This window comes from Phocoena sinus, chromosome 1 (assembly GCF_008692025.1).
Source record: "Phocoena sinus isolate mPhoSin1 chromosome 1, mPhoSin1.pri, whole genome shotgun sequence".
NCBI classification, from domain to species: domain Eukaryota; kingdom Metazoa; phylum Chordata; class Mammalia; order Artiodactyla; family Phocoenidae; genus Phocoena; species Phocoena sinus.
The window spans coordinates 156,816,134-156,844,110 of NC_045763.1; the positions used below are offsets into that span (position 1 = coordinate 156,816,134).

General features: G+C 36.8%; 1 protein-coding gene across 1 annotated transcript in view; it reads right to left on the bottom strand.

Annotated features, from left to right (window-relative positions):
* The window catches only part of PLD5 (phospholipase D family member 5), a 506,673-nt gene that overhangs the window by 278,116 nt on the left and 200,580 nt on the right, over positions 1-27,977 (bottom strand). The window contains exon 2 of the mRNA XM_032642585.1: positions 2,624-2,760. Coding sequence (XP_032498476.1) covers positions 2,624-2,760 — 137 coding nt within the window. The remainder of the gene's footprint in view (positions 1-2,623; positions 2,761-27,977) is intronic.

Genomic DNA, 27,977 nt, shown 5'->3' on the forward strand with positions numbered 1-27,977 from the left:
TAAGGGCAATAAAACTAAAATAGTTTTCATAATTTATCAGGAGTGGAGCAGCGTCCAAGGCCAGGTTTCCTCTTTCCACTCTGTCAGGCCACTCCCCCAAACCTCCTCTGACATTCCCACTGCACTTCTGACCACAGAGAATCACTATGCTTGTCTCATGAACTATGGTGTAACTCCTTGTTCAGTCCTTTGTTGTTCTGCAAAAAGGTGATGAATGACACAATTATGTTAATATCTTGCCCAAGTTTACAGTAAGTGGTAGAATATAGATTTGAATCCAGATCTTTCAAATTTCAAAGTCCATGGTCTTTCACTACATTAGGCTACCTCAGAGGTGGAGTACTTTGCTAGCAGGTGCAAAGGCAAAGTGGACATTAAATTTATTGACCTGAGGTGGTTAAAAACAGTAAGGTTAGGGTACTGGAAGTAAATTTTACAGTTACTAAGGACAGTGGCAAGGGATGGGACTGGTGGCTGGAAGATCTATTAGCCAGGCACAAAAGAAGGAGAGAGTCCTGGTAGAAGGTAACATTGCCTATGGTGATAAGGAGACAGTGGCTGATGTAAGAAAAGTTCATCAAATTAAAATGAGAATGACTGAGGGAAGATGGTAGGGCAATGGACTGTCCCACTGGAGACTGGGACTGGATTGGGGTGTAAGGAATTGCAGTTGCCTTGCCTCCACCCTGTGCTTTGGATAGAGGAGAAAAAGCAGAAGCTTCTCAGGATGTTAGGAGGAAGCCAGACACCACCCAGGCAGATATACAAAAGTGCCTATTACAAGGCTGAGAATGTAGGAGAACAGAAATGCAAGACATAGGGGAAGAGACTGTAGAAGAGAGGAAGATCTGGAGGGGCTGCAAGTTCTGGAAAAGACAGTTGCATGTAGGGGTGCAACAAAGTAATCTGGGTAGTGATTCCAACTACTCAGGGGAAAGGAAGCAGGAGCATAGTTGGTAATTGGGAGAATATGTTCTAGATGGAGGGAGAAGCAATGTTGGGTCATCAGGATTTAGTTATTGACTGAGACAGAAGAAATAACCAGACCGATATTCCAGTTGTATGAGTTAAAAAGTCAAAATTAGATTAAATTATAGCTTCCCCCAAATGAAAAGAGGCATAATTCGAAGGCCCCCAACTTTTTTGTTGAAAACTACCAATATCTGGCAATGTTTGCTAAAAGGCCCTGGGTATTTTGTCTTCAGGAAGTCATCATAGTTTGACCTTTACAAAGTTACTTTCTAGGTTCTGGGGTTTGCCATTTAAAGTACTCAGCAGTCTTCATTACAGGTGACGTGAGAGAGAGGGGTAGAGGCATTCCACTGAGGAAGTATGAGTCACTGGACCCTTGCCCACAGAATGTTTATATTTGTCATGTAACAGGATTAGCACAAGGTATTGATGAAGATGGAGTGATCAGGAGGTAGATGATGACGACCTGCTGTTTTTCTACTGCTTTCCTTATAATCCCAATATAAATTTTCTCCCAAATTCAGTCTGGGAAACAAACATATTTAGGAACACCTATCTAACATGAAGGAAAAAATCTAAAATGTATACTGATTTCTCTCTCGTATCCTTTGTTCTGTATAATACTGTTGCCTGGTAATTAAACTAGAATGTATCATGGGTTAAAACCCCCAAAATTTCAATTGTCTTTTCCAGATTTTTTTTTCTGTCAGACATTGAACCCTCAAGGCAAAATATCCAGGATAAAAACTCACATATACATTACGAGGCTGTGGTTGATCTTTGAAGCTAGAAAAGAGGGGCACTTTGACTAATGCTTTCCAAAGGGAAAAATAACATTTAAAATTCATTATAAGCTCTAAGTTATAATAACCATTGTAATTTTATGGCCTCACTTCGGCTTTACAGCAACATGTACATAAAAATAAGCCTCTTACTTCTCTGCCCCCTCTTGGTACTTTCCTACATTCTCCTACCAACCTCAAAAAATAAAGTAGGGCTCAGGGAAGAGTTGGATGAGGAGATTTATGTGGATAAAACCATGCTGTGATTGCTCTGCAGTCAGAAGTGACCCTAGGGAAATGTTATTTAATGTACTCAGAAAAAATACAGAAATATAATGGTAAAGTTGTTGTAATTTCTGGATTAAAAATAAATTTTGTGCTAAATTGGGACAGATTGAGGAGACCTGTGTCTTCTCATAGACATGCTTATTTATTTAATCCCTAATTTTAAGTGGGAATTTTTCCTGAGATGTGTGTTTAACTTCTAATTGAAATAACAACTAGCATGGTGTCCTTTGTCCATTGGGGCCTTCATTTTTGCCAAGCTCATTATGGAACAAATCAAAACCTCATACACAGTGGTGTCCAGGATGCAGATTGTTACAAAATTTCATTTTGTCAACCACTCCTTTGTACAGAATATGCCCAAACTGTAAAGTGAATTAAATCATTACTCATTTTTATTCCCTTGGTCTAAATAAAAGTAAGAGCATCAGTGGACAGTGAGTCATGTCTCAGTTTAACCCAGTGGGAAGTTGGGTGACCATGTGTGTTTATGATATTTTTCTCTCCACTCTCCAGGACCCTCTTTAACTTTCTCACCCACTCCCTAAAAGAGAATTTTTAAATTTTTGTTTGTTACCTCTTACCGACATTTATTTTGACAATTTTTTTCTGAGAGCCCATCCTCATCCTCTCCCATGATGTCCACGGCTGAAAATATCAATGCAACAAGAATGGCAAAGCAGCACACCAGTGCAAAGATGACGATGCACTTCTGCTGGGACTGCAAGAGAGAAAGAAGAAAAAGAAAAGTAAGTAAAGCACCTTTTGCTTAGGAAACTCAAGATGTGGCAGCTTTTCAAAGTTTCAGGCAAAACCCTTTGGGGAATAATTAGTTTTGTCACTGCCAGAGAAGGGCCGCTCTCTGGGTGAAATGCCTAAGACCTTTATGCTTATTCCTCAACATCCCTGCCAAATATGTTAGAATCTATTAAATAATTTAGGTGCTGCAACAAGATTTCCAAACAAATTTGCTCTTCTTTCTAATCAAAAGTGGTCCAGAAAAGATCACTACAAGACCCATTATTGCAAATTAAAAATGAAACACAGGGTGGCTCAATAATTATTCTCTGTCCCCTGTTATTACCACCATTTTCCAAACTCTATGCAAACTGCATTCAAACTCTGTATCTTCTTGCTTTTCCCATCTCATCTTGCTCTAAGATATTTATGGCATGATGACTTCAGGAAAGATGCCCTTGTGGTCAGTATGAATTCTGCACTTTGATCAGAAAATTAAATCTATCAGATCCCAGCATCATGGGTCATTAGGCAACATCATTCATTTCAAAACACTGAATAAAATCTTAACCAACATTCACACTCTTGATATGGTTTTCACTTAGAAACACAAGCTCAAGTTCCAGGTGGTCAAAGAAAATCACATCCTTATCTTTAGGCCCAAGTGTTGGAATTCAAGACATCCCTATCTCCAGGGGTTCACGGTCAAAGGTGGCGTAAGATAAGGCCATGTTAACTAGGCAAAGCCATGACCACTGGGACAAATAATTTTGCCTGCTTTCAATTTATTAGGTAAATCTGGATGGGGAGGAGAGGAGAAAGAAGAATTTTTAAGTCTTTGTGCAGCTTCTAGGAACTATTTTCAGAAGGGATAAGGGTGACCTTTGACCAGGAAGCCAGAAGCACTTTCTTAGTGATAGGATACATACATACACAGACATGCATGCACATGTGCACACACACACACACACACACACACATTTCAGAGCTTTGTTAAAACCAGCTGGCTTTGCCTCCTCCTACCACCCTCCTGCCCTTCATCCCTGTAGCCACACAGTCTCCAAAGAATCAAGGAACCTCCTAAAGTCCAGTTTGTCCAGGGGCAGCCTCAGGTTACAGATTACAGAGAAAGATGTAGTGGGGAAATAATGTTGTCTCTGTGACCAGGCACTACAGATCAAATGGTTGTTTCCTTTTAGTGTTTTCTCATCCTCCCTCAGGTCTTCTCTCATAGTAGAACCTATTCCAAGTCCATTCTTGCTTGTCATTATGCTCTTTTCCGACTGCCACACTCAGAGAGGAAGTGGGGGAAAGCCCAAGGAAGATACACCATTGTTCTTTAACCCTAGGCTCTGGGTTTCTCTAAGGCATGGATTGTTTTATTCTTTCCGTCCACAAGCAATGAGCAAAGAGCCTAACAAACAGAAGGTGCTCAAGAGATAGTTATTGTATAAACAAATACAGAGTGAATGAATGAAATTTAAATCACAATGAATATTTCTCAGGATGGAGAGCAACTAGAGGTATTTCTCTCAGTGACCTTCCTGAAAATGGGTTTATTTCCACATTTTGGTGACTGTAAATCTTATAGCTCATTCTTTTTCACTCTTTGTAGGACCTAGAGGCAATTAATGGACCATGCTTACCAACTCTGTAAAACTCTGCAGAATAGGTTTACTTGGTGTTCATCCCCAATTCTTCACTAATTTTATCTGTAAGAAGCAGCACAGTAAACTAGTTGAAGGCTCAGACTTTGGAACAAGATTGCCTGGACTCTGCCACTTACTGGCTGTATGCATTTGGGCAAGTTATTTAGTCTTTATGCTTTAGATTCCTTGTCTGTAAAATGGGCATCATCATAATAATAACAACTGCGTTTATGGGGCTGTTATTAAAAATTAAATTAAATGAGATACTTTATGTAAAGTACTTAGAACAGTACCTGAAAAATAGCACTAAATGAGTGCTTGCTGTTGTTAGTATATTGTAGTATATGCACCTCTGTAAGCTGTCTCAAATATTTTGGGGAAACAAGGTAAAAATATGAATAAACAAAAAACATACAACAAAAAATGCAATTATGTGTAAGAGAGAGGCTGAGAGACAGCGACAGAGAAGGAGAGGAAGAAATAAGGCAAAAAAAGAGAAAAGAAATGTGAAATGGAAGTTTTCTAGGATAAAATTCAGAAATTGTTCTATAACATCAGTCTCAGAATCCAAAACTCTAAAGCAGCATTTCTCAAACTTAAGCATGCATCTAAATCACCTGGTCTGGGGTGGGGCCCAAAAGTGTGCATTTATAACAAGTTCCCAGGATATGTTGATGCTCCTGGTCCAGGTGCCACACTTGGACGTATCAAAGTGTCATCTCTACTAAATGCTACTTAATACATGTTCATCCTTCAAATTCACCTGCCTGTAGTAGTTTATTTTCAAACATTAAAGGGATCATGATAAATACACTCTATTAATCTAAATGTAAATCTTGTGATTTATTTTCTTTGAAGGGGCTTAAACAATCATTTAAACAAAAAATTTTTTAATTTTGGAATAAACTGTCTTCTGCCCTTTACTTTTTATTTATTTAATGATACTCATTACTTGTATGATCAGAAAATGTCTGCTATTAACTATTTTGAGAAAGTATATAGTATGAAAAAGAAAACAAATCACCCAGATTCCCACTCAGACATAACTGCCCATTAACATTGTCTTCTGGCTCTTTCCTATACTACATCTACATCTACCTATATAACAATCTGATAATATTTATAGCATGCTATATATAGTTTTACATTCTACGTTTTGCACGTAATCATGTTTTAATATATTAAATATTCTTTTAAAGCATAATTTTAAATTGTTGTATAGTATTTCATTGCATGAAAAATCATTGTCTCCCTTACTCACAAAACTTTCCTTCAAAGCCACTCATTTTACAACAGAAAAAAAAAGATTAAACATTTTCCCCATTTTATCCATTTCTCTATATAAATTATAAATAGAAACAAACAAAAAGTTTTTAGAGAGATTTGAAATAATGTAATGATATTCACATTAATCCAGTCCAGAAGAGCCACTAACCTAGGACAATATAATTAAATATTTTCTCAGAAAGAACCCTAGACAGAGCAACATGAATACACCATGTCAGATACATAGTGGGTACTCAATGAATGGATCCTACTGAAGTTAATACTAAATGCTTCCTCTATAACAACATTGATTCCTTTCCCTCTATTCTGATTTTTATGATAAAACAGTAAATAAGAATTCTAGTTAATATGTGTGCTATTGAAGTACTGTGATGTAAGAACCCTCACAAATTCCTATTCGCTTCTATTGATTTAATTCTATATTATCAACTTTTATTAAAATGAACAATTGAACTATTTTCATTTTATTTTCATTTATTATTTTCATTTTAGTTTGTCAAATAAGAGAAATTCAGACTCTGATATTCATTTTCAAACGTCTCCTTGAAATAATGTACTATAACAATGAGAGATCATACCACTAACTTCTTTAGTCTCATTTATTTTCCAACTCATCAAAAGTGAAAGATTCTGTTCAAATGACAGCATAGGAGTCTCGTAAATGAGACCAAACTCCAGGTTACTAAGAGATTTATTCATTTTCAAATCCTTAACAGATCATTTCAGATCATTCAGGAATTGATTTGAAACACACTTTTTTGTTTGTATTGAATTGAATCAAGGGAAGCAAAGTTTTAAAGAGAACCCATAAACATGATTACAACCTAAACTTCACTGATGACTCAGCCTATTAAAAGAAAACAATATTTGAAATGCTATTATTAGTGTCAGTCAATCAGTTCTTTTCACTGTACTTTACACTGAAACTATTTTGAAAAGAATTATTTGCTTGGTTAAGAAATAAATCTAATTATGCTAACTTTGAAAATATTTGAATACCATAGCCTTATCAAATACAGAAAAGAGGTGTATAACCTCTAAATGAGGAAAGAATATTAAATTTTAAAATTAGAAGTATAATGTTTCCAACTTGGAGCTTATATACCATTTAACAAGCTCTTAAAATGAATTTTTACCTAGAGGCAAAATGTAAATATGCAAAAATTAACCATAAAATTAAAATTATTCATATTATTTTTCATTTATTTACCATGACTAGTTTTTTTTGAACAAGATCATGGCAAAGACTTAAAAATAACCACTTTTATGTATGTAGATTTTAATGCCCACAAAGCTGGAAGTTCCGGTACAATTATTCTCCATGTGAAAGATGTGCAAACTAAGTCAAAGACGGTTAGTTACGGAGCTGTCCAAGGTGACCCAACCAGTTGGTTGGAGACAGTCCAGGGATTTAATTTAGGTCTCAAAACCTCAAGTCTCTAGATTTGTTTTCTAGATCCAAATTTTTCCTTTTTCTTCTTTTCTTGACTTCATTTTCTACTTAGTTATGGTTATTTTATTATTATTATTAGTTTTTGGTTCACAAATTCTCATGGTGGTCCATTAGTGTAGAAATGAAGATTGGACATTTGACTCTAAGCTGTGGACACAAGGCATTCCTGAATCTGTAGGACTTTCCTATGATTCCAGATGTGTTCCTATCCTGAGTGCCTAGATATGTGCCCAGAAAACAGGATACTCAGAAGATCCAAAGTAATCTTAGCTAATGACTTATCAACTCCTAAGTAATGGCCATACTTTGGAACAGTATCAGAAACTCTAAGTACTTAAGGGCTTTGCTTTGAAAATCACTTTAGAAGAATTATCACTAACTCTCCACATATATTTTGTTGCTCCTTAGGGTTCTAGCTCAGGATTTTTCTCTTTTCCCTCTGTAACCCCTTCTTGACGTATTTTACTTCCAGGTCTTCACTGGCTATATATACCAATAACTCCCAAAAGTATATCACCAGCTCAGAGTGCCCAACTGAGTATCAGAACATACTGAATGAGCTTCCACACCATGGCACAAAAAGGGGAACACTGGAAACACTCAATTTCTCTAAGTTGAGGGACAAAGTTGGGATTTTAGAAAGGCCAAATCAGCTAGAGTCCACAGGACAGAGTACTAACGAGAGGAGATCTTCACATAGAAGGAGTTGTGGAAATCTTCAGGGTCTCCTTGTGTATAAGGAAACTACCTGAGGACTAGAAAAGAATCACTTGAAAGGAGCAGGTGGAACAATCCCTAACCCAACATGGGTACAGGAAGACTTGGTGTTCCCAACAAACAGAGTGGAAAAATCTCAAGTGCACATGAAACATTGTCCAGGATAGATCATATGTTACGCCAAAAAACAAGTCCTAATAAATTTAAGAAGATGGAAGTCATGTCACACATCTTTTCTGAGCATGATGGTATGAAATTAAAAATCACTAACAAGAAAAATGGAAAATTCAAAAATATTTGGAGATTAAAAAACACATCAGTGAATAGAAAAACCAATGGGTCAATGGAGAAAGCAAAAGAGAAATTAAAAAATACCTTGAGATAAATGAAAATGGAAATACAACATACCAAAGATTATGGAATGCAGCAAAAGCACTTGTAAGAGGGAAGTTCATGGCAATAAATACTTAACTCAAGAAACAAAAATACACGACGTAACTTTACACCTTGAGAAACTAGAAAAAGAACAAATGAACTTAAAGTTAGTAGAAGGAAAGCAATAACAAAGGTCAAAGCAGAAATATTGATAAATGAAAGAGATTAAAAAGATAATAGAAAAGATCAATGAAAATAAGAGTTGGTTCTTTGAAAAGATAAACAAAATTGAGAAACCTTTAGCTATACTCACTGAGGAAAAAAAAAAGAGAGAAAGTTCAAATAAATAAAATCAGAAACGAAAGAGGAGACATTACAACTAACACCACAGAAAAACAAAGGATCGTAAGACTAACATGAACAATTATACACCAACAAATTGGACAAACTAGAAGCAATGGAAACTTGTAACACTGAATCATGAAAAACAGAAAATGTGAATAGACTAATTACTAGTCAGGCGATTGATTACTAATCAAAAACCTCCCAACAAACAAAAGTCCAGGACCAGACAGCTTCACTAATAAATTATGCCAAATATTCAAAGAAGAATATGAATCCTTCTCAAACCAAAAAACAGAAGAGGAAGGTACACTTCCAAACTCATTTTACAAGGCCAGCATTACTCTAATACAAGAACCAGACAAGGACACCACAAGAAAAGAAAATTATAGGCCAATATCCCTGATGAATGTAGATTCAAAAATCCTCAACAGAACATCAGCAAACAAAATTCAACAATACATTAATGTACACACTGCTATATTTAAAATGGATAACCAACAAGGACCTACTGTATAGCACTCTGCTCAATGTTATGAGCAGCCTGGATGGGAGGGGGGTTTGGGGGAGAATGGATACATGTTTATCTATAGATGAGTTGCTCTGCTGTGCACCTGAAACTATCACAACATTGTTAATCAACTATTCTCCAATATAAAATTAAAAGTTTAAAAATAAAACAATACATTAAAAGATCATACACCATAATTAAATGGAACTCATTCTAGGGATGCAAGGATGGTTCAACATCTGCAAGTCAATGTGATATGGCACATTGACAAAATGAAGAAAAAAATCATATGATCATCTCAATAGATGCAAAAACATCACACGACAAAATTCAACATCAATTTATAATAAAAACTCTCAACAAAGTGGATACAGAAGGAACATACCTCAACATAATAAAGGCCATACATGACAAGCTCACAGCTAACATACTCAATGGTGAAAAGCTGAAAGCTTTTTCTCTAAGATCAGGAACAAAATAATGATGCCAATTCTAACCAATTTTATTCAACATAGTGTTGAAATTCCTAGTCAGGGAACTTAGGTGAGAAAAAAAAAATAGAGGCATACAAATTAGAAAGGAAATATTGAAACTCTCACTATTTGCAGATGGCAAGATATTAGATACAGAAACTCTGAAGATTCCACCAAAAAATACCTGTTAGACTTAAGCAAATACAGTAAAGTTGCAGGATACAAAACCAATATACAAAAACCTATTGTGTTTCTATACACTAATAACAAACTATCAAATAGAGAAATTAAGAAAACAATCACATTTACTATTGCATCAAAAAGAATAAAACACCTAGGAATAATATTAATCAAGGAGATGATAAATCTGTAAACTGAAAACCACAGGCATACCTCAGAGATATTGTGGGTTCAGTTCCAGACCACTGCAATAAAGTGAATATCACAATAAAGCAAATCACACAATTTTTTTTGGTTTCCCAGTTCATATTAAAGTTATGCTTACAGATAATTGTAGCCTATTAAGTGTACAATAGCATAATATCTAAAAAATGTACATACCTTAACTAAAATGCTTTATTGCTAAAAATTCTAATCATCATCGGAGTTCTCCAGTAAGGTGATTGATTAGTGAGTCATAATCTTTTTGCAATAGTAACATCAAAGATCACAGATCACCATAACAAATGTAATAGCAATATAAAGTTTGAAATGTTGCAACGATTACCAAAATGTGACAAAAGGCAAGAAATAAGTATATGCTGTTGGAAAAACAGCACTGACCAACTTGCCACAAATTTTTAATATGTAAAAAACACAGTATCTGCAAAGCACAACAAAGTAAAGCACAACAAAATGAGGTATACTGTATAAGACATTAATGAAAGGAATTGAGGAAGACACAAAAAAATGGAAAGATATTCTCTGCTCATGGAATGGAAGAGTGAATATTGTTTAGAACGTCCATACCACCCAAAGCAATCTACAGATTGAATGCAATCTCTATCAAAATTGCAACGGCATTTTTCACAGAAGCAGAACAAACAAACCTAAAATATGTAAGGAAACACAAAAGACCCTGAATAGTCAAAATAACCTTGAGAAAGAAGAACAAAGATGGAAGCATCATGCTCCCTGATTTCAAACTATATTACAAAGCTGTATTAATCAAAACAGTATCTACTGACATAAAAACAGACACACAGCTCAATGGACCAGTACACAGAGTCCAGAAATAAATCCACATGTATATGGTCAATTAATATACAACAAAGGAGCCAAGAATACACAAGGGGGATAGGACAGTCTCTTCAATAAATAGTTTGGGAAAATTGGGCAGCCATATGTAAAAGAATGAAACTGGACTACTATCTTACACCATACACAAATATTAACTCAAAATGGATTAAAGAGTTGAACATAAGACCTGAAACCATGAAATCCTTAGAAGGAAACATAGGTGGTAAGCTCCTTGACATCAGTCTTGGTAATGATTTTTGGATCTGACACCAAAAACAAAGACAACAAAAGCAAAAATAAACAAGTGGGACTGCATCAAACTAAGCTTCTGAACAGGAAAGAAAACCATCAACAAAATAAAAAGGCAATCTACTGAATAGGAGAAAATACTTGCAAATCATATACCTGATAAGGGGTTAATCTCCAAAATATATGTAAGAACTTATACAACACAGAAGAAAAAGCAATTTGATTAAAAAAATGAGCATAAGATCTGAAAAGACATGTTCTTAAAGAAGACATACAGATGGCCAATAGATACATGAAAAGATGCTCAGCATCACTAATCATCAGGGAAATGCAAGTCAAAACCATAATGGGATATCACTTCACACCTGTTAAAATGGCAATTATCAGAAAGACAGGAAATAGCAAGTGTTACTAAGGATGTGGAAAAAAGGGAACCCTTGGGCACTGTTGATGGGAATGTAAATTGGTACAGCCACTATGAAAACAGTATGGAGATTTCTCAAAAAATTAAAAAAAAAACAACCCGCCATACGATCCAGCAGTTCCACTTCTGTGTATTTATCTGAAGAAAATGAAAACACTAACTCAAAAAGATATATGCAACCCCCGTATTCATTGCAGCATTATTTGCAACCTAAGGGTCCATCAAAAGATGAAGGGATAAAGAAAATATACATATACTTCAGCCATAAGAAAGAATGAAATTTTGCCATTTCTGACAACATGAATGGACCTGGAACACATTATGTTAAGTGAAATAAGTCAGACAGAGAAAGACAAATACTATATAATTGTCCTTATATGCAGAATCCGAAACAAAACAAAACCAAGCTCATAGATACACAGAACAGACTGGTGGTTTTCAGAGTTGGGGAGCAGAGCATGGGCAAAATGGGTGATGGAGGTCAGAAGGTACAAACATCCAGTTACAAAATAAGTAAGCCATGGGGATGTAATGTACAGTATGGTGACTATAGTTAATAATACTGTACTGCATATTTTTAAATTGCTAAGAGAGTAGATCTTAAAAGTCCTCATCACAAGAAAGAAAAATTTGTAACTATGTATGGTGTCAGGTACTAAGCAGATTTACCTTGGTGATCATTTTGTAATATAAACAAATACTGCATCATTATGTTGTATACCTGAAAATAATATTATATGTCAATTAAAAATATAAAAATATTTTAAAGATAATATTTCATGATAAGATGAAAATGCACATTTCATCCACTAGTAATAAACTCAAAGTTTATAATCTATATTTTATAATATATGCTTGGAAATATGACAAAACTCAGGCACAACAAGCCATATCCAAATATCAATTAATTTTCTAAATCAGTTTTTGCTCACTGAATTATATTAAAGTATATGAGAAAAAATCCAGTCATTTCTTTAAAATTTACTATGTATGAGGAACTAACTGAACAGCTAAACATATTATCTCATTTATGTTCACAATTCAATGATAAAAAATTAAAGTACTGAGGTTACTTGGAGAGCCAGAATTCAGATCTAGGTATTTTAATTCCAGACCATGCTCTTTTAACTACTATGGTATACAGCCTTCTACCATATAGTTTTTCAAAAGAGAAAACTGGGTTAGCACAAATATATTGCCCATGAAAAACCATATGACATTGCATAACTTTCATAATCTGCCTAACTAGCCACTGGACAAAATGTGTTTACTACTTTAAAACTTGTATTTGAGTGGATTACCCATGCATCTATAGACTCTTTTAGCCAGGGTGAAAATGTGACCATATTAGCCACTCTTATTTTCTGAAAAGAGAAACTAAAATAAAACAAAACAAAATTCTAGAATTGAGAAATACATTGGATGGGATTAATAGCAGATTAGACACAACATAAGAAGAGTTTAGTAAACTCTATGAAAACACTGTGAAAAAATAGTAGAAGAAAAATGAACAGAATACCAGTGAGCTATAAGACAACTCATGCAACATAATATATTTGTTCTTGGAGTATCTAAAAGAGAGGAAGGGACAGAAAAATATTTGAAAAATATAATAGCAAAAAATTATCTAAATTTGTTGAAGATGCAATAATCAGAGTCATTTTATGGTGGTAAAGGGGTAAATTTATCAAGAAGATTACAATGCTAAAGTTTTATGCATCTAATAAGAGATCTTCAAAGGCATAAAATAAAAGTTACTAGAGAAATAAGCAAATTTTCAACTCCTTAGTGATGTCAAAACCCTTCTCTCATTAATGGATACAAGTAGACAGGAAATCAATATATACATATAAGATTTGAACAATAGTACCAACCAACTTGATCTAATTGACATTTATAGAACAATGCACAAAAACATAGCAGAATATATATTTTACTTGAGAGCAGGTTGAACACTTACCAAAATAGATCATATCCTGGGCTATAAAACAAGTCTCAATAAAGTTAGAAAAATTTTAATCATTCAAAGTATGTTCTCTGTCCAAATTTAATTAAATTAGAAATCAATAACAGAAAAATATCTGTAAAACCTCAAACATTTGGAAACAAACAAAAAAACTTTATGTAGTCTATGTGTCAAATAAGAAACCAAGGTAGAGGACCATCAAGATGGCAGAGGAGTAAGACATGGAGATCACCTTCCTCCCCAGAAATACATTAAAAATATGTCTACATGTGGAACAACTCCTACAGAACACCTACTGAACGCTGGCAGAAGACCTGACTTCCCAAAAGGCAAGGAACTCACCACATACCTTAGTAGGGCAAAAGAAAAAACAGACAAAAGAAGAGAGATGGGATCTGCACTCTGGGAGGGAGCTGTGAAGAAGGAAAAGTTTCCACACACTAGGAAGCCCCTTCATTGGTGGAGATAGGGGGTGGGTGGTGGGGGAAGCTTTAGAGCCACGGAGGAGAGCGCAGCAACAGGGGTGCAGAGGGCAAAGCGGAGAGATTCCAGCACAGAGGTTCAGTGCCGACCAGCACTCACCAGCCTCAGAGGCTTGTCTGCTCACCTGCTGGGGTAGGTGGGGGCTGGGAGCTGAGGTTCGGGCTTTGGAGGTCAGACCACAGGGAGAGGACTGGGGTTTGCTGCGTGAACACAGCCTGACTGGGGCTAGTGCACCACAGCTAGCCAGGAGGGACTCTGGGATTAAGTCTGGACATGCCTAAAAGGCAAGAGACCATTGTTTTGGGGTGCGCGAGGACAGGAGATTCACAGCAACACCTAAACGAGCTTGAGAGACAGGCGTGAGCCGCGGCTATCAGTGCTGACACCAGAGACTGGCATGAAACACTAAAGCTGCTGCTGCAGCCACCAAGAATCCTGTGTACAAGCACAGGTCACTATCCACACCTTCCCTCTAGGAGCCTGTGCAGCCTGCCACTGCCAGGGTCCCGTAATCCAGGGACAGCTTTCCCGGGAGAACACACGGTGTGCCTCAGGCTGCTGCAACGTCATGCCATCCTCTGACACCACAGGCTCACCTCGCTTTCCATACCCCTCCCTCCCACAGACCTGAGTGAGCCAGAGCCCCCTAATCAGCTGCTCCTTTAACCCCATCCTATCTGGGTGAAGAACAGACACCAGAGGGTGACCTACATGCAGAGGCGGGGCCAAATCCAAAGTTGAACCCCAGGAGCTGTACGAACAAAGAAGAGAAAGGGAAATTTCTCCCAGCAGCCTCAAGAGCAGTGGATTAAATCTCCACAATAAACCTGATGTACCCTGCATCTGTGGAACACCTGAATAGACAACATCCCAAAATTGAGGTGGTGGACTTTGGGAGCAGCTGTAGACTTGGGGTTTGCTATATGCAACTGACTAGGTTCTTATTTATATGGTTATCTTAGTTTAGTTTTTCTACTTGTTATCATTGGTGGATTTGCTTATTGATTTGGTAGCTCTCTTCTTTTCTTTATTACTTTTTAATTTTAATAATATATTTCTTAAATTTTTTATTTTAATAACTTTATTCTATTTTCTTCTCTTTCGTTCTTTCCTTTCTCCCTGTTTTTCTGAGCCATGTGGCTGACAGGGTCTTGGTGCTCTGGCTGGGTAAAAGGCCTGAGCCTGTGAGAGGGAGAGCCGAATTTAGGGCACTGGTCCACCAGAGACCTCCTGGCCCCACATAATATCAAACGCTGAGAGCTCTACCAGAGATCTCCGCCTCAATGCTAAGACCCAGCTCCACTCAACAACCAGCAAGCTCCAATGATGGACAAACCAAGCCAAACAACTAGCAAGGACAAAACCCCACGCATTAGCAGAGAGGCTGCCTAAAATCATACTAAGTTCACAGAAACCCCAAAACACACCAACGGATGCGATCCTGCTCACCAGAAAGAAAAGATCCAGCCTCATCCACCAGAACAGAGGCACAAGTCCCCTCCACCAGGAAACCTACACAACCCACTGAACCAACAATACCCACTGGGGGCAGACACCAAAAACAAGGGGAACTATGAACTGCAGCCTGTGAAAAGGAGATCCAAAACACAGTAAGCTAAGCAAAATGAGAAGACAGAAAAACACAGCAGATGAAGGAGCAAGGTAAAAACCCACTAGACCAAACAAATGAAGAGGAAATAGGCAGTCTACCTGAAAAATAATTCAGAGTAATGATAGTAAAGATGATCCAAAATCATGGAAATAGAATGGAGAAAATACAAGAAATGTTTAACAAGGGCTTAGAAGAAATAAGGAGCAAACAAACAACGATGAACAACACAAGACATGAAATTAAAAATTCTCAAGAAGTAATCAATAGCAGAATAACTGAGGCAGAAGAACAGGTAAGTGACCTGGAAGATAAAATAGTGGAAATAACTACCACAGAGAAGAATAAAGAAAAAAGAATGAAAAGAATTGAGGACAGTCTCAGAGACTTCTGGGACAACATTAAACACACCACCATTCAAATTACAGGGGTCCCAGAAAAAGAAGAGAAAAAGAAAGAGACAGAGAAAATATTTGAAGACATTATAGTGGAAAACTTCCTTAATATGCGAAAGGAAAAAGTAATTCAGGTCCAAGAAGCACAGAGAGTCCCATACAGGATAAATCCAAGGAGAAATATGCTAAGACATATATTAATCAAACTATCAAAAATTAAATACAAAGAAAAGATAGTGAAAGCAGCAAGAGAAAAGCAACAAATAACATACAAGGGAATCCCCATAAGGTTAACAGCTGATCTTTCAGCAGAAACACTGCAAGCTAGAAGGGAGTGGCAGGACATATTTAAAGTGATGAAAGGGAAAAACCTACAACCAAGATTGCTCTACCGAGCAAGGATCTCATTCACATTTGATGGCGAAATTAAAACCTTTGCAGACAAGCAAAACTAAGAGAATTCACCACCACCAAACCAGATTTATAACAAATGCTAAAGGAACTTCTCTATGCAGGAACCACAAGAGAAGGAAAAAACCTACAATAACAAAACCAAAACAATTAAGAAAATGGTAATAGGAACACACATATCGATAACTACCTTAAATGTAAATGGATTAAATGCTCCAACCAAAAGACATAGACTGTCTGAATGGATACAAAAACAAGACCCATATTTATGCTGTCTACAAGAGACCCACTTCAGACTTAGGGACACATACAGACAGAAAGTGAGGGATGGAAAAAGAAATTCCATGCAAGTGGAAATCAAAAGAAAGATGGAGTAGCAATTCTCATATAAGACAAAACAGACTTTAAAATAAAGACTTTTACAAGAGACAAAGAAGGCCACTACATAATGATCAAGGGATAAATCCAAGAAGAAGATATAAGAATTGTGAATATTTATGCACCCAACATAAAGCACCTCAATACATAATGCAAATGCTAACAGCCATTAAAAGGGGAAACTGACAATAACACAAAAATAGTAGGGGACTTTAACACTCCACTTTCACCAATGGACAGATCATCCAAAATGAAAATAAATAAGGAAACACAAGCTTTAAATGATACATTAAACAAGATGGACTTAATTGATATTTATAGGACATTCCATCCAAAAATAACAGAATACACTTTCTTCTCAAGTGCTCATGGAAGATTCTCCAGGATAGATCATATGTTGGGTCACAAATCAAGCCATGGTATATTTAAGAAAACTGAAACGGTAACAAGTATCTTTTCTAACCACAACGCTATGAGACTAGATATCAATTACAGGAAAAAATCTGCAAAAATACAAACACGTGGAGCCTAAACAATACGCTACTAAATCCCCAAGAGATCACTGAAGAAATCAAAGAGGAAATAGAAAATACCTAGAAAAAAATGCCAATGAAACACAACAGCCCAAAACCTATGGGATGCAGCTAAAGCAGTTCTAGAGGGAAGTTTATACCATACAATTCTACCTCAAGAAACAAGAAAATCTCAAATAAACAACCTAACCTTACAGCTAAAGCCATCAAAGAAAGAAGAACCAAAAGAGCCCCACAGTTAGCAGAAGGAAAGAAATCATAAAGATCAGATCAGAAATGAATGAAAAATAAATGAAGGAAAACAATACCAAAGATCAATAAAACTAAAAGCTGGTTCTTTGAGAAGATAGACAAAATTGATAAACCATTAGCCAGACTCATCAAGAGAAAAAGGGAGAAGACTCAAATCAATAGAATTATAAATCAAAAAGGAGAAGTAACAACTGACACTTCAGAAATACAAATGATCATGAGAGACTACTATAAGCTACTATGAACAACCTGGAAGAAATGGACAAATTCTTAGAAAATTAAAACCTTTCAAGACTGAACCAGGAGGAAATAGAAAATATAAACAGACCAATCACAAGCAATGAAATTGGAACTGTTATTAAAAATCTTCCAACAAACAAAAGCCCAGGACCAGATGGATTCACAGGCAAATTCTGTCAAACATATAGAGGAGAGGTAACACCTATCCTTCTCAAACTCTTCCAAAATATAGCAGAGGGAGGAACACTCCTCAACTCATTCAATGAGGCCACCATCACCCTGATACCAAAGCCAGACAAACATGTCACAAAGAAAGAAAACTACAGGCCAATATCACTGGTGAACATAGATGCAAAAATCCTCAACAAAATAATAGCAAACACAATCCAGCAGCACATTAAAAGGATCACACACCATGATCAAGTGGGGTCTATCCCAGGAATGCAAGGATTCTTCAAGGTATGCAAATCAATCAATGTGATACACCATATTAACAAACTGAAGGATAAAAACCAGATGATCAACTCAATAGATGCAGAATAAGCTTTCAACAAAAGTCACGACTCATGTATGATAAAAATTCTCCAGAATGTCGGCACAGAGAGAACTTACCTCAACATAATAAAGGCCATATATGACAAACCCACAGCCAACACTGCTCTCAATGGTGAAAAAATGAAACCACTTCCACTAAGATCAGGAACAAGACAAGGTTGGCTACTCTTACCACTATTATTCAACATAGTTTTGGGAGTTTTAGTCACAGCAATGAGAAACAGAAAAGAAATAAAAGGAATCTAAATCGGAAAAGAAGAAATAAAACTGTCACTGTTTGTAGATGACATGAGACTATACATGGAGAATTCTAAAGATGCTACCAGGAAACTACTAGATCTAATCAATGAATTTGGTAAAGTTGCAGGATACAAAATTAATGCACAGAAATCTCTTGCATTCCTATACACTAATGATGAAAAATCTGAAAGAGAAATTAAGGAAACATTCCCATTTACCATTGTAACGAAAAAGAATAAAATACCTAGGAATAAACGTACCTAGGGAGACAAAAGACCTGTATGCAGAAAACTATAAGACACTGATGAAAGAAATTAAAGATGATTCAAACAGATGGAGAGATATACCATGTTCTTAGATTGGAAGAATCAACATTGTGAAAATGACTATACTACCCAAACCACCTACAGATTCAACACAATCCCTATCAAACTACCAATAGGATTTTTCACAGAAGTCGAACAAAAAGTTTTACAATTTGTAATGGAAACACAACAGACCCCGAACAGACAAAGCAATCTTGAAAAAGAAAAACAGAGCTGGAGGAATCAGGCTTCCTGACTTCAGACTATAATACAAAGCTACAGTAATCAAGACAGTATGGTACTGGCACAAAAACAGAAATATAGATCAACGGAACAGGATAGAAAGCCCAGAGATAAACCCACGCACATATGGTCACCTTACCTTTGATAAAGGAGGCAAGGATATACAATAGAGAAAAGACAGCCCCTTTAATAAGTGGTGTTGGGCAAACTGGACAGATACATGTAAAGGAATGAAATTAGAACACTCCCTAACACCATACACAAAAATAAACTCAAAATGGATTAAAGACCTAAATGTAAGGCCAGACACTATAAAACTGTTAGAGGAAAACATAGGCAGAACACTCTATGACATAAATCACAGCAAGATCCTTTTTGACCCTCCTCCTAGAGAAAGGGAAATAAAAACAAAAGTAAACAAATGGGACCTAAGGAAACTTAAAATTTTTTGCATAGCAAAGGAAACTATAAACAAGGTGAAAAGATAACCCTGAGAATGGGAGAACATATTTGCAAACGAAGCAACTGACAGGGATTAATCTCCAAAATATATAAGCAGCTCATGCAGTTCAATACCAAAAAACAACCCAATCCACAAATGGGCAGAAGACCCAAATAGACATTTCTCCAAAGAAGATTACCAACAAACATAAGAAAGCATGCTCAACATCACTAATCACTAGAGAAATGCAAATCAAACTACAATGAGGTATCACCTCACACCAGTCAGAATGGCCATCATCAAAAAATCTAGAAACAATAAATGCTGGAGAGGGTGTGGAGAAAAGGGAACCCTCTTGCACTGTTGGTAGGAATGTAAATTGATACAGCCAGTATGGAGAACAGTATGGAGGTTCCTTCAAAAACTAAAAATAGAACTACCATATGACCCAGCAATGCCACTACTGCGCATATACCCTGAAAAAACCATAATTCAAAAAGAGTCATGTACCAAAATGCTCATTGCAACACTATTTACAATAGCCAGGACATGGAAGCAACCTAAATGTCCATCGACAGATGAACTGATAAAGAAGATGTGGCACATATATACAATGGAATATTACTCAGCCATAAAAAGAAACAAAATTGAGGTATTTGTATTGAGGTGGACGGACGTCGTACAGAGTGAAGTAAGTCAGAAAGAGAAAACAAATACTGTATGCTAACGCATACATATGGAATCTAGAAAAAGAAGAAAATCGTTCTGAAGAACCTAGGGTCAGGACAGGAATAAAGATGCAGACGTAGAGAATGGATTTGAGGAGACAGTGAGGGGGAATGTTAAGCTGGGACGAAGTGAGAGAGTGGCATCGACATATATACACTACCAAATGTAAAACGGATAGCTAGTGGGAAGAAGCTGCATAGCACAGAGAGATCAGCTCATTGCTTTGTGACCACCTAGAGGGGTGGGATAGGGAGGGTGGGAGGCAGACGCAGGAGGGGATATGGGGATATATGTATACGTATAGCTGATTCACTTTGTTATACAGCAGCAACTAACACAACAAAGTAAAACAATTATACTCCAATAAAGATGTTACATAAATAAATAAACTGCTGTAGCTGCTCCCCCCCCAAAAAAAAGAATGCAAAAAGAGAAATAGAAAAAAATTTTAACTGAATGAAAATAAAAATACAGTACATTAAGATGTGTGAGACGCAGCCAAAGGAAATGCAGCAGGGAAATATATAGCACTAAATACATATTTTAGAAAATAAATAAGGTCTTAAATAATCTGTTTCTACCTTAAGAATGTAGAAAGAAAAAAGAGCAGGTTAAACTCAAAATAGAGAAATGCAAATAATAAAGGGCAGAATTCAATTAAAGAGAAAATAGAAAAACACGAAAAAAAATCAATGAAATCAAAGTCTGTTTTTTTTGGAAGATCAATAAAATTGAAAACTTTTAGCTATACATATATGTAAAAAGAATGAAGACACGAATTAAAGATACCTCTATAAAGTCACAGAAAATAAAAGCATATTAAGGGAATATTAGGAACAAATTGAAATTAACCAGTGTAGGTAAAATGAACTTTTGCAAAATAAAATTACTAAACCTCACTGAAGAAGAAACAGGTAAACTGAATATATCCTTATATCAATTATAGAAAATGAATTTTTGGTTTAAAACCTTCCCACAGAGGAAACTCCAGGTTTAGGTGGCATCATTTGCAAAATAAATAATATAAATTCTATTAGAAATCTTCCAGGAAATGGAAGAGGAGAATCTTCCCAACACATTCTATGAGGTCAGTGTTACCCTGATACAAAAACAAAACATTTAAAAACAATTTTTTTGCCCTATTGTTTAATGATGCACTACCTAGCAAACCAAGGTACTGCAGTCATTTTGCAGATATTTATTTAATGTCTACTCTGTGCAAAAGGAGTGCAGGGATCTGCAATGGCCTTAACCTCAACAGGGAACAGTTTTCTTCTTCAAAATCCTTACAACTACTGCAAAAGTCCTCTATCCACCTCAGCATGCCTTGAATTGAAAGATGAATCTTCAGCTACACAGTCTGCTTTTTTTTATGCCTACTAGAATTGTCCCAGTGGTACTTAAGGGTGTCCCTCTTTTAGGAAATTTCACTATTTAACCAGACCAGTAATAAAAATTATTTCGACAGCAACCTAAAGGCTTCTTTCCCTTTCAAGGACATGTAAATTCATTATCTGATCATGCATTAGTTTTCTACCTTTTGGTCTCTTTCACTAAATTGTGCTCTTTGAGTTCTAGAATCTTGCCTAGATCCATAGTGCCTGGCAGACATGGTCAATAAATATTTGCTGAATAAGTGATGAATAAATAATAAAGGGAAAAAATGGCAAGGGCTAAAAAATCAAAATAGTGATTTTTTATAATGCTGTATATTTATTTATTATTTATACACCTTCCCATGGATTCCCATCACAGAAGCACATTTATTTGTAAAATCGAACATGCAAAAAATTAAATACTATGAGATCAAAAATAGCTATCAAAGAGGATAACAATGTAGTAGAGAGGACATCTTTTCTAAAATATCAGGACAGAGAACAAAAATTCAAGTTTGAATCAACATTTTAATGGAGCACAAGAACCTACTCCCAATATTATACAAAATTCTTAGAAATGAAGAACAGAAATCTTATAATAATGATAATGATAATTCTATAATAGTGTTTGACAACTAAAAGGTACCATCTATGGACAAAAATTTTGAAGATTTCCTGTAAATTAGATTCATCAAGGAAACCAAAGCCCAAGACACACAAAGGAAAACACAAACTGCTATAAAGGAGAGCTCTAAGTATAGAGGTAATAGAAGAAACTGGCAGGAACTTTGGAATGACAGACACTATACAGGCATGCCTCAGAGATATTGTAGGTTTGGTTCCAGCCCACTGCAATAAAGCGAATATCACAATAAAGTGAGTCACAAATTTTTTGGTTTCCCAGTATTTATAAAAGTTAGGTTTACACTATAGTGAAGTCTATTAAGTGTACAACAGCATTATGTCTAAAAAAACCAATGTATACATCTTAATTAAAAATATTTCATTGTTAAAATTGCTAACCATCATCTGAGCTTTCAGTGAGTCAATATTTTTGCTGGTGGAGGGTGTTGCCTTGAAGCTGACGACTGCTGGCAGATCAGGGTGGTGGTTGCTGAAGGATGGGGTAGCTGCAGCAGTTTCTTAAAATAAGATAACAGTGAAGTTTGTCATATCAATTGATTCTTCCTTTCCTGAAAGATTTCTCTGTAGCATGCAATGGCAATGCTGTTTGATAGCCTTTTACCTATAGTACAACTTCTTTCAAAATTGGAGTCAATCCTCTCAAACCCTGCTGTGGCTTAATCAACTAAGTTTATGTAATATTCTCAATCCTCTGTTGTCATTTCTACAGTCTTCACAGCCTCGTCACCAGGAGTAGATTCCACCTCAAGAAACCACTTTCTTTGCTCATTCATATGAAGCAACTCCTCATCTCTTCAAGTTTGGTCACTGCAGTAATTTAGACATATCTTCAGGCTCTACTTCCAATTCTAGTTTTCGTGTTATTTCCACCACACCTGCAGTTACTTCCTCCACTGAAGTCTTGAACCCTTCAAAGTAGGCTAAGAATATTCAGTAAACCATGTTGTAAACAGGTGTGCTGTCATCCAGACCCTGTTGTTCCATTTACAGAGCACAGGCAGAGTAAATTTAATGTAATTCTTAAGGGCCCTAGGATTTTTGAAATGATAAATAAGCATTGGCTTCAACTTAAAGTCACTGGCTGCCCCTAACAAGAGAGTCAGCCTATCCTTTGAACCTTTGAAGTCAGGCATTGACTCTTTCTAGCTGTGAAAGTCCTAGTTGGCATCTTCTTCCAATAGAAGGCTGTTATGTCTACACTGAAAATCTGTTGTTTCATGTAGCCACCTTCATTACTTATCTTGGCTAGATCTACTGGTAACTTCTTGGAGCTTCTACAACAGCACCTGCTGTTTCACTTTGCACTTGTGTTATGGAGACATCTTTCCTTAAAGTTTATGAACTAATCCTCTGCTAACTTCAAATTGTCTTCTGCAATTCCTCAGCTCTCTCAGCCTTCATAGAATTGAAGAGAGTGTCACCTCAAGAGAAATTCTCAACGTAAAAGTTGCATCTTCCCGTACATAGAAAAGTGCTAAATTAACACTGTCCTTAAGGCCCTCATACTTGCAGTCCGTGGGTCTGGACTGTGGAGGATGGACAATGAAGTGTAATCCAATGTGATACCTGCCAATGGTCTATACCATTGGTCTATACCACTACAGGGTTGAGGGGAGGGGTGTAACTGTGACCCATTTCATGGAAGAGTTCCATCTGAGCAGGCCAATTCTGGTGCCACCCACCCTTCCTTCTATGCACATCTAATTTTTGGAGTACAGAATTAGGGATTTCCTCTATACTCACCACAAAAAGAAATGAGTTACTGTGAATATTAGTGAATGAACAAGAATGCTCTGTCAAAGTCGACTGGAAACAGCCAATATTTAATGGCTAAAATGTTATACTTTCATGTCCTCTGTGCCCCTACTTCCATTATAGATAAAGTTAAACAAAAAGTGACAACAAATTGACAACTGCTCTTTGAAAAGCGGAGGTCTTATTCCTCCAAAGCCCTGTATTCTATACTCTGCTTTTAACAAGCTGAGAAAAAGCTCTGAATCTTTCAATATATCAAAGTAAGTCCAAGTCCTTTCAACTTACTGTGATTGGAGATTTTTTTCTGATGTCAGTTGGCTAAGATTGTTTTATGTTTCTTATATAAATTATTTGTTTCCTGATCACCATAAAGGTTGATATTTCATCCAACTGGGGGCAAAAAGAACTGCTGACAAAACTCAACAATCTTTATTTTAAACTAATTTAAAAAGCAAAGAAAAGCCAGAATTGACTTTGGGTATAATAGTGAAGTGAGCAAAAAAGCAAACTTTATCTTTTATCCCCAGTGTTCAGTTTCCTCTTATTTGAAAAAGGAAAACACACACACACACACACACACACCACAGTTATAAAAGGCTGCGTTCAGGAAGCTTGGAGCTGGAGTGGGACGGAACTTAAAGCCTTCTAATCCAACTTGCCAGTGCAGGGATCTCACTGGCCAACAACACCGTCCTTCTCTGCTTGGACACTTCTAGCTACCAAAGTCTCCCAACTTAATGAGTCAGCACTAGTTTTTGAAAGTTCTTATTGACATGGGAAGACATCCAATGAAGAGAAGCATATCTTGAATCGCCACGACTAACGTCTACCCAGATGGCCCTTTTCTCTCTTACTTCTTCCTAACTCCCTTTGCCTCCTTTCCTGCCCCTCCCCTCCCAATCCCTTAGTCTCCCTCCTTAGTCTCTCTCTTTTGGACTTCCTTCTCTCCCTTATCCCTTCACTGCTTTCCACCTCTGCCACTGTTCCTGCTCTCTTTCAAAACTCCCAGTGCACATCCCAGTCTCCTCTTGGTCCTCTGCTCCCATCTCCCAATCCACTCCTGAGCGAGCTTGTGCAGGGTTTTCCCACAGACATCACTCTCCTTCCTCCCTGATTACAAGGAGTCTAGAAAAAAGTACAAATAATAATATCCTGAGGCAATGGATAAGGAAATGCAATTTTATATTACAGAGAGAGAAGGGCAGAGGTAAATATTTTAACAGATATTTAACAGAATTCAAATCTTGTCTAATTAACAGCACTGTAGGAAAAATGTTGTCTACTGGTTTTACATATGCCAACATGCCCCTTTCTCCACACCATTAATTTATTTATCAACCTTCTTTTTCAAAGACTGAGGAAAAAGCCCATCACAAGCCATGCACGTGGCACAGCTACTTCCATACACCTAGCAGGATAATCCGTAAGAACACTGTTTTGTGAAGCCAGGTAGAATGTAACAATATCTGAACAAAGCACCACACTGAGCCATGGAACAATCACTTTCTTCAAGGACAGTCTCATGGACTGTGGTCTCAGGCTGAAAGGAGGCTGAGCTGCGTTGCTGTCAGGGTATATATAAATCTTCCTTTGGCTTAGCCATTAATAGCAATTGCTCTTCAATCCTTCATGCCTTCCTACCACAACATATTTATCACTCCCTCAAAAGCTAAACAAACCACCTTACAAACTCCTAAGCCACAAAATAAATTATTAGAAGATCACATCAGAACATACTGTATAGCACAGGGAACTCTACTCAGTGCTCTGTGGTGACCTAAATGGGAAGGAAATCTAAAAAAGAGGGGGTATATGTATACGTATAGCTGACTCACTTTGCTGTACAGCAGAAACTAACACAACATTGTAAAGCAACTATACTCCAATAAAAATTAATTAAAGAAAGAAGATCATGGAACTGGGAAGAGAAAAAGAGTAAGCATGGTTTTCATGTTCTTTTTTTCTTCCTTGGAGCAATGCTCCATCAATCTCTCCATTTATCAGAGAGGCTGTTGTGGGTTCTACTTCTTCACCAAGGTTCCATATACATGGACAGCAATAACTAGCATCTATCTACATATGGCTTTACAGTTTACAAAGCCATTTTGCATACAAGTCTGTCATTCCCTGCTCTCTCCTTTCCTGATCTTCTCTCTCTGGGTCAAGGTCCCTGAGCTGCCTGACTCTACAAAGTGCATCCTGGCTTTTCCCTCAGAGTCTGCAGGCAGTGGAATCAGGCTAGAGGTTTGTTTAGGGCTGTTTCTGGGCAGAGAATGGTCAGGGGTGATGGATTCAAGCCCTAGAAGCTGCGCTGTCCAGTTTTCTAAAAGGTCTAAGTAGTGCTCCTTGCACTGCAAGGACATCAACAAATCACCTGCTTGCCTCACAGAGGAGAGTTCAATTATTTACAGTAAACACAGCTTCTTCCCACAAAAGCATCTGAGCATGGCTGCCCTGCTATTCATTCTAAGCAATGGAATCTCATATTCTACATTAGGGACTTGACCCCAGGACAAGGTTGTCCCAGGACAACCTCACATAGGAGGCTTGATAACCTGGAGAAAAGAGGTAAATAAATAAATAGATAAATAACTGAAAAGCAACAAAAAATAAACAACTCAAGAAGTGGGCAAAGGGCTTGAATAGGCATTTCTCTAAAGAAGATATACAAGTGGCACTCAACATTGCTATAGGGAAATGCACATCAAAATCACAATGAGATACCACTTCATACACATTAGTATGGCTAATATCCAAAACAAACAAAGAAAAACAAAAAACAAAAACCAGTGTTTGTGAGGATGTGGAGTAACTGGAACCCTTGAGAATTGCTGGTGAGAATGTAAAATGGTTACAGGCCCTGTGGAAAATGGCATAGCAGTTCCTCAAAAATTTAATAATACAAATACCATATGATCCAGCCATTCCACTTCTAAATGGAAAAGAATGGAAAGCAGGGACTCCAACAGAGATTTATATACCCATGTTCTTAGCAGCATTATTCATAATAGCCAAAAGGTGAAAACAATTCAAATCAACGGATGAATGGATAAACAAAATGTTTCTATAGATACATCTGTTCATTTGGATGTACACGTACAATGAAACATTACTCAGCCTTAAAAAGGATAGAAATTCTGATACATGTCACAACAATGGATGAACGTTGAAAACATTATGCTAAGTGAAATAAGCCCAATACAAAAGAATAAATACTGTATGATTCCACTTATACCTAGAGTAATCACATTCTTACAGGAATTAGAAAGTAGAACAGTGGTCGCCAGGGGCTAGAGGGAGAGAGGAGTGGGGAACTATTGTTTAATGGGTACAGAGTTTTAGTTTTGCAAGATTAAAAGGGCTCTATAGACGGATGGTGGTGATGGTTGCACGACAATGTGAATATACTTAATACCACTGAATCATACACTTAAAATGGTTAAAATAGTAAACTTTATGTTATGTATATTTTACCACGATAAAAAATATTAAGAAAAACCCAACGACCAACACCTGCTAAGTTTGGACTTTATTAGCTTTTCCTCTCTACCTAGGACTCTCTCTAAATAGTTCAAAGCCTTCATCTTGGCCCCTGACTCACTTTCATTTCACTCTTGGGTCTTCCACACTTCAGAACCTTTCTTCCACATTCCAGGAAGTCAATACTTGCCAATTTTAGATGGCACTCCTTGTTTCTCCTGCCTAGGAGATAACTAGCTAAATCCATTAGTCCAGCAGTGGGAGATATGTGACAAAAAGGCTTCTGCTCCTGGTAAGAATACCAAGCACTTTTTTTTTAGGGGGGGGGCACTTTGTATATAGTGTTCATGAGTTCACTTATGTGCACAGGGTGGAGCTCCCAGGTGAAATCTGTGTTCTTGCAGCCACCCTTCAGATGGTCCCCATGCCAGAATACACTGGAAC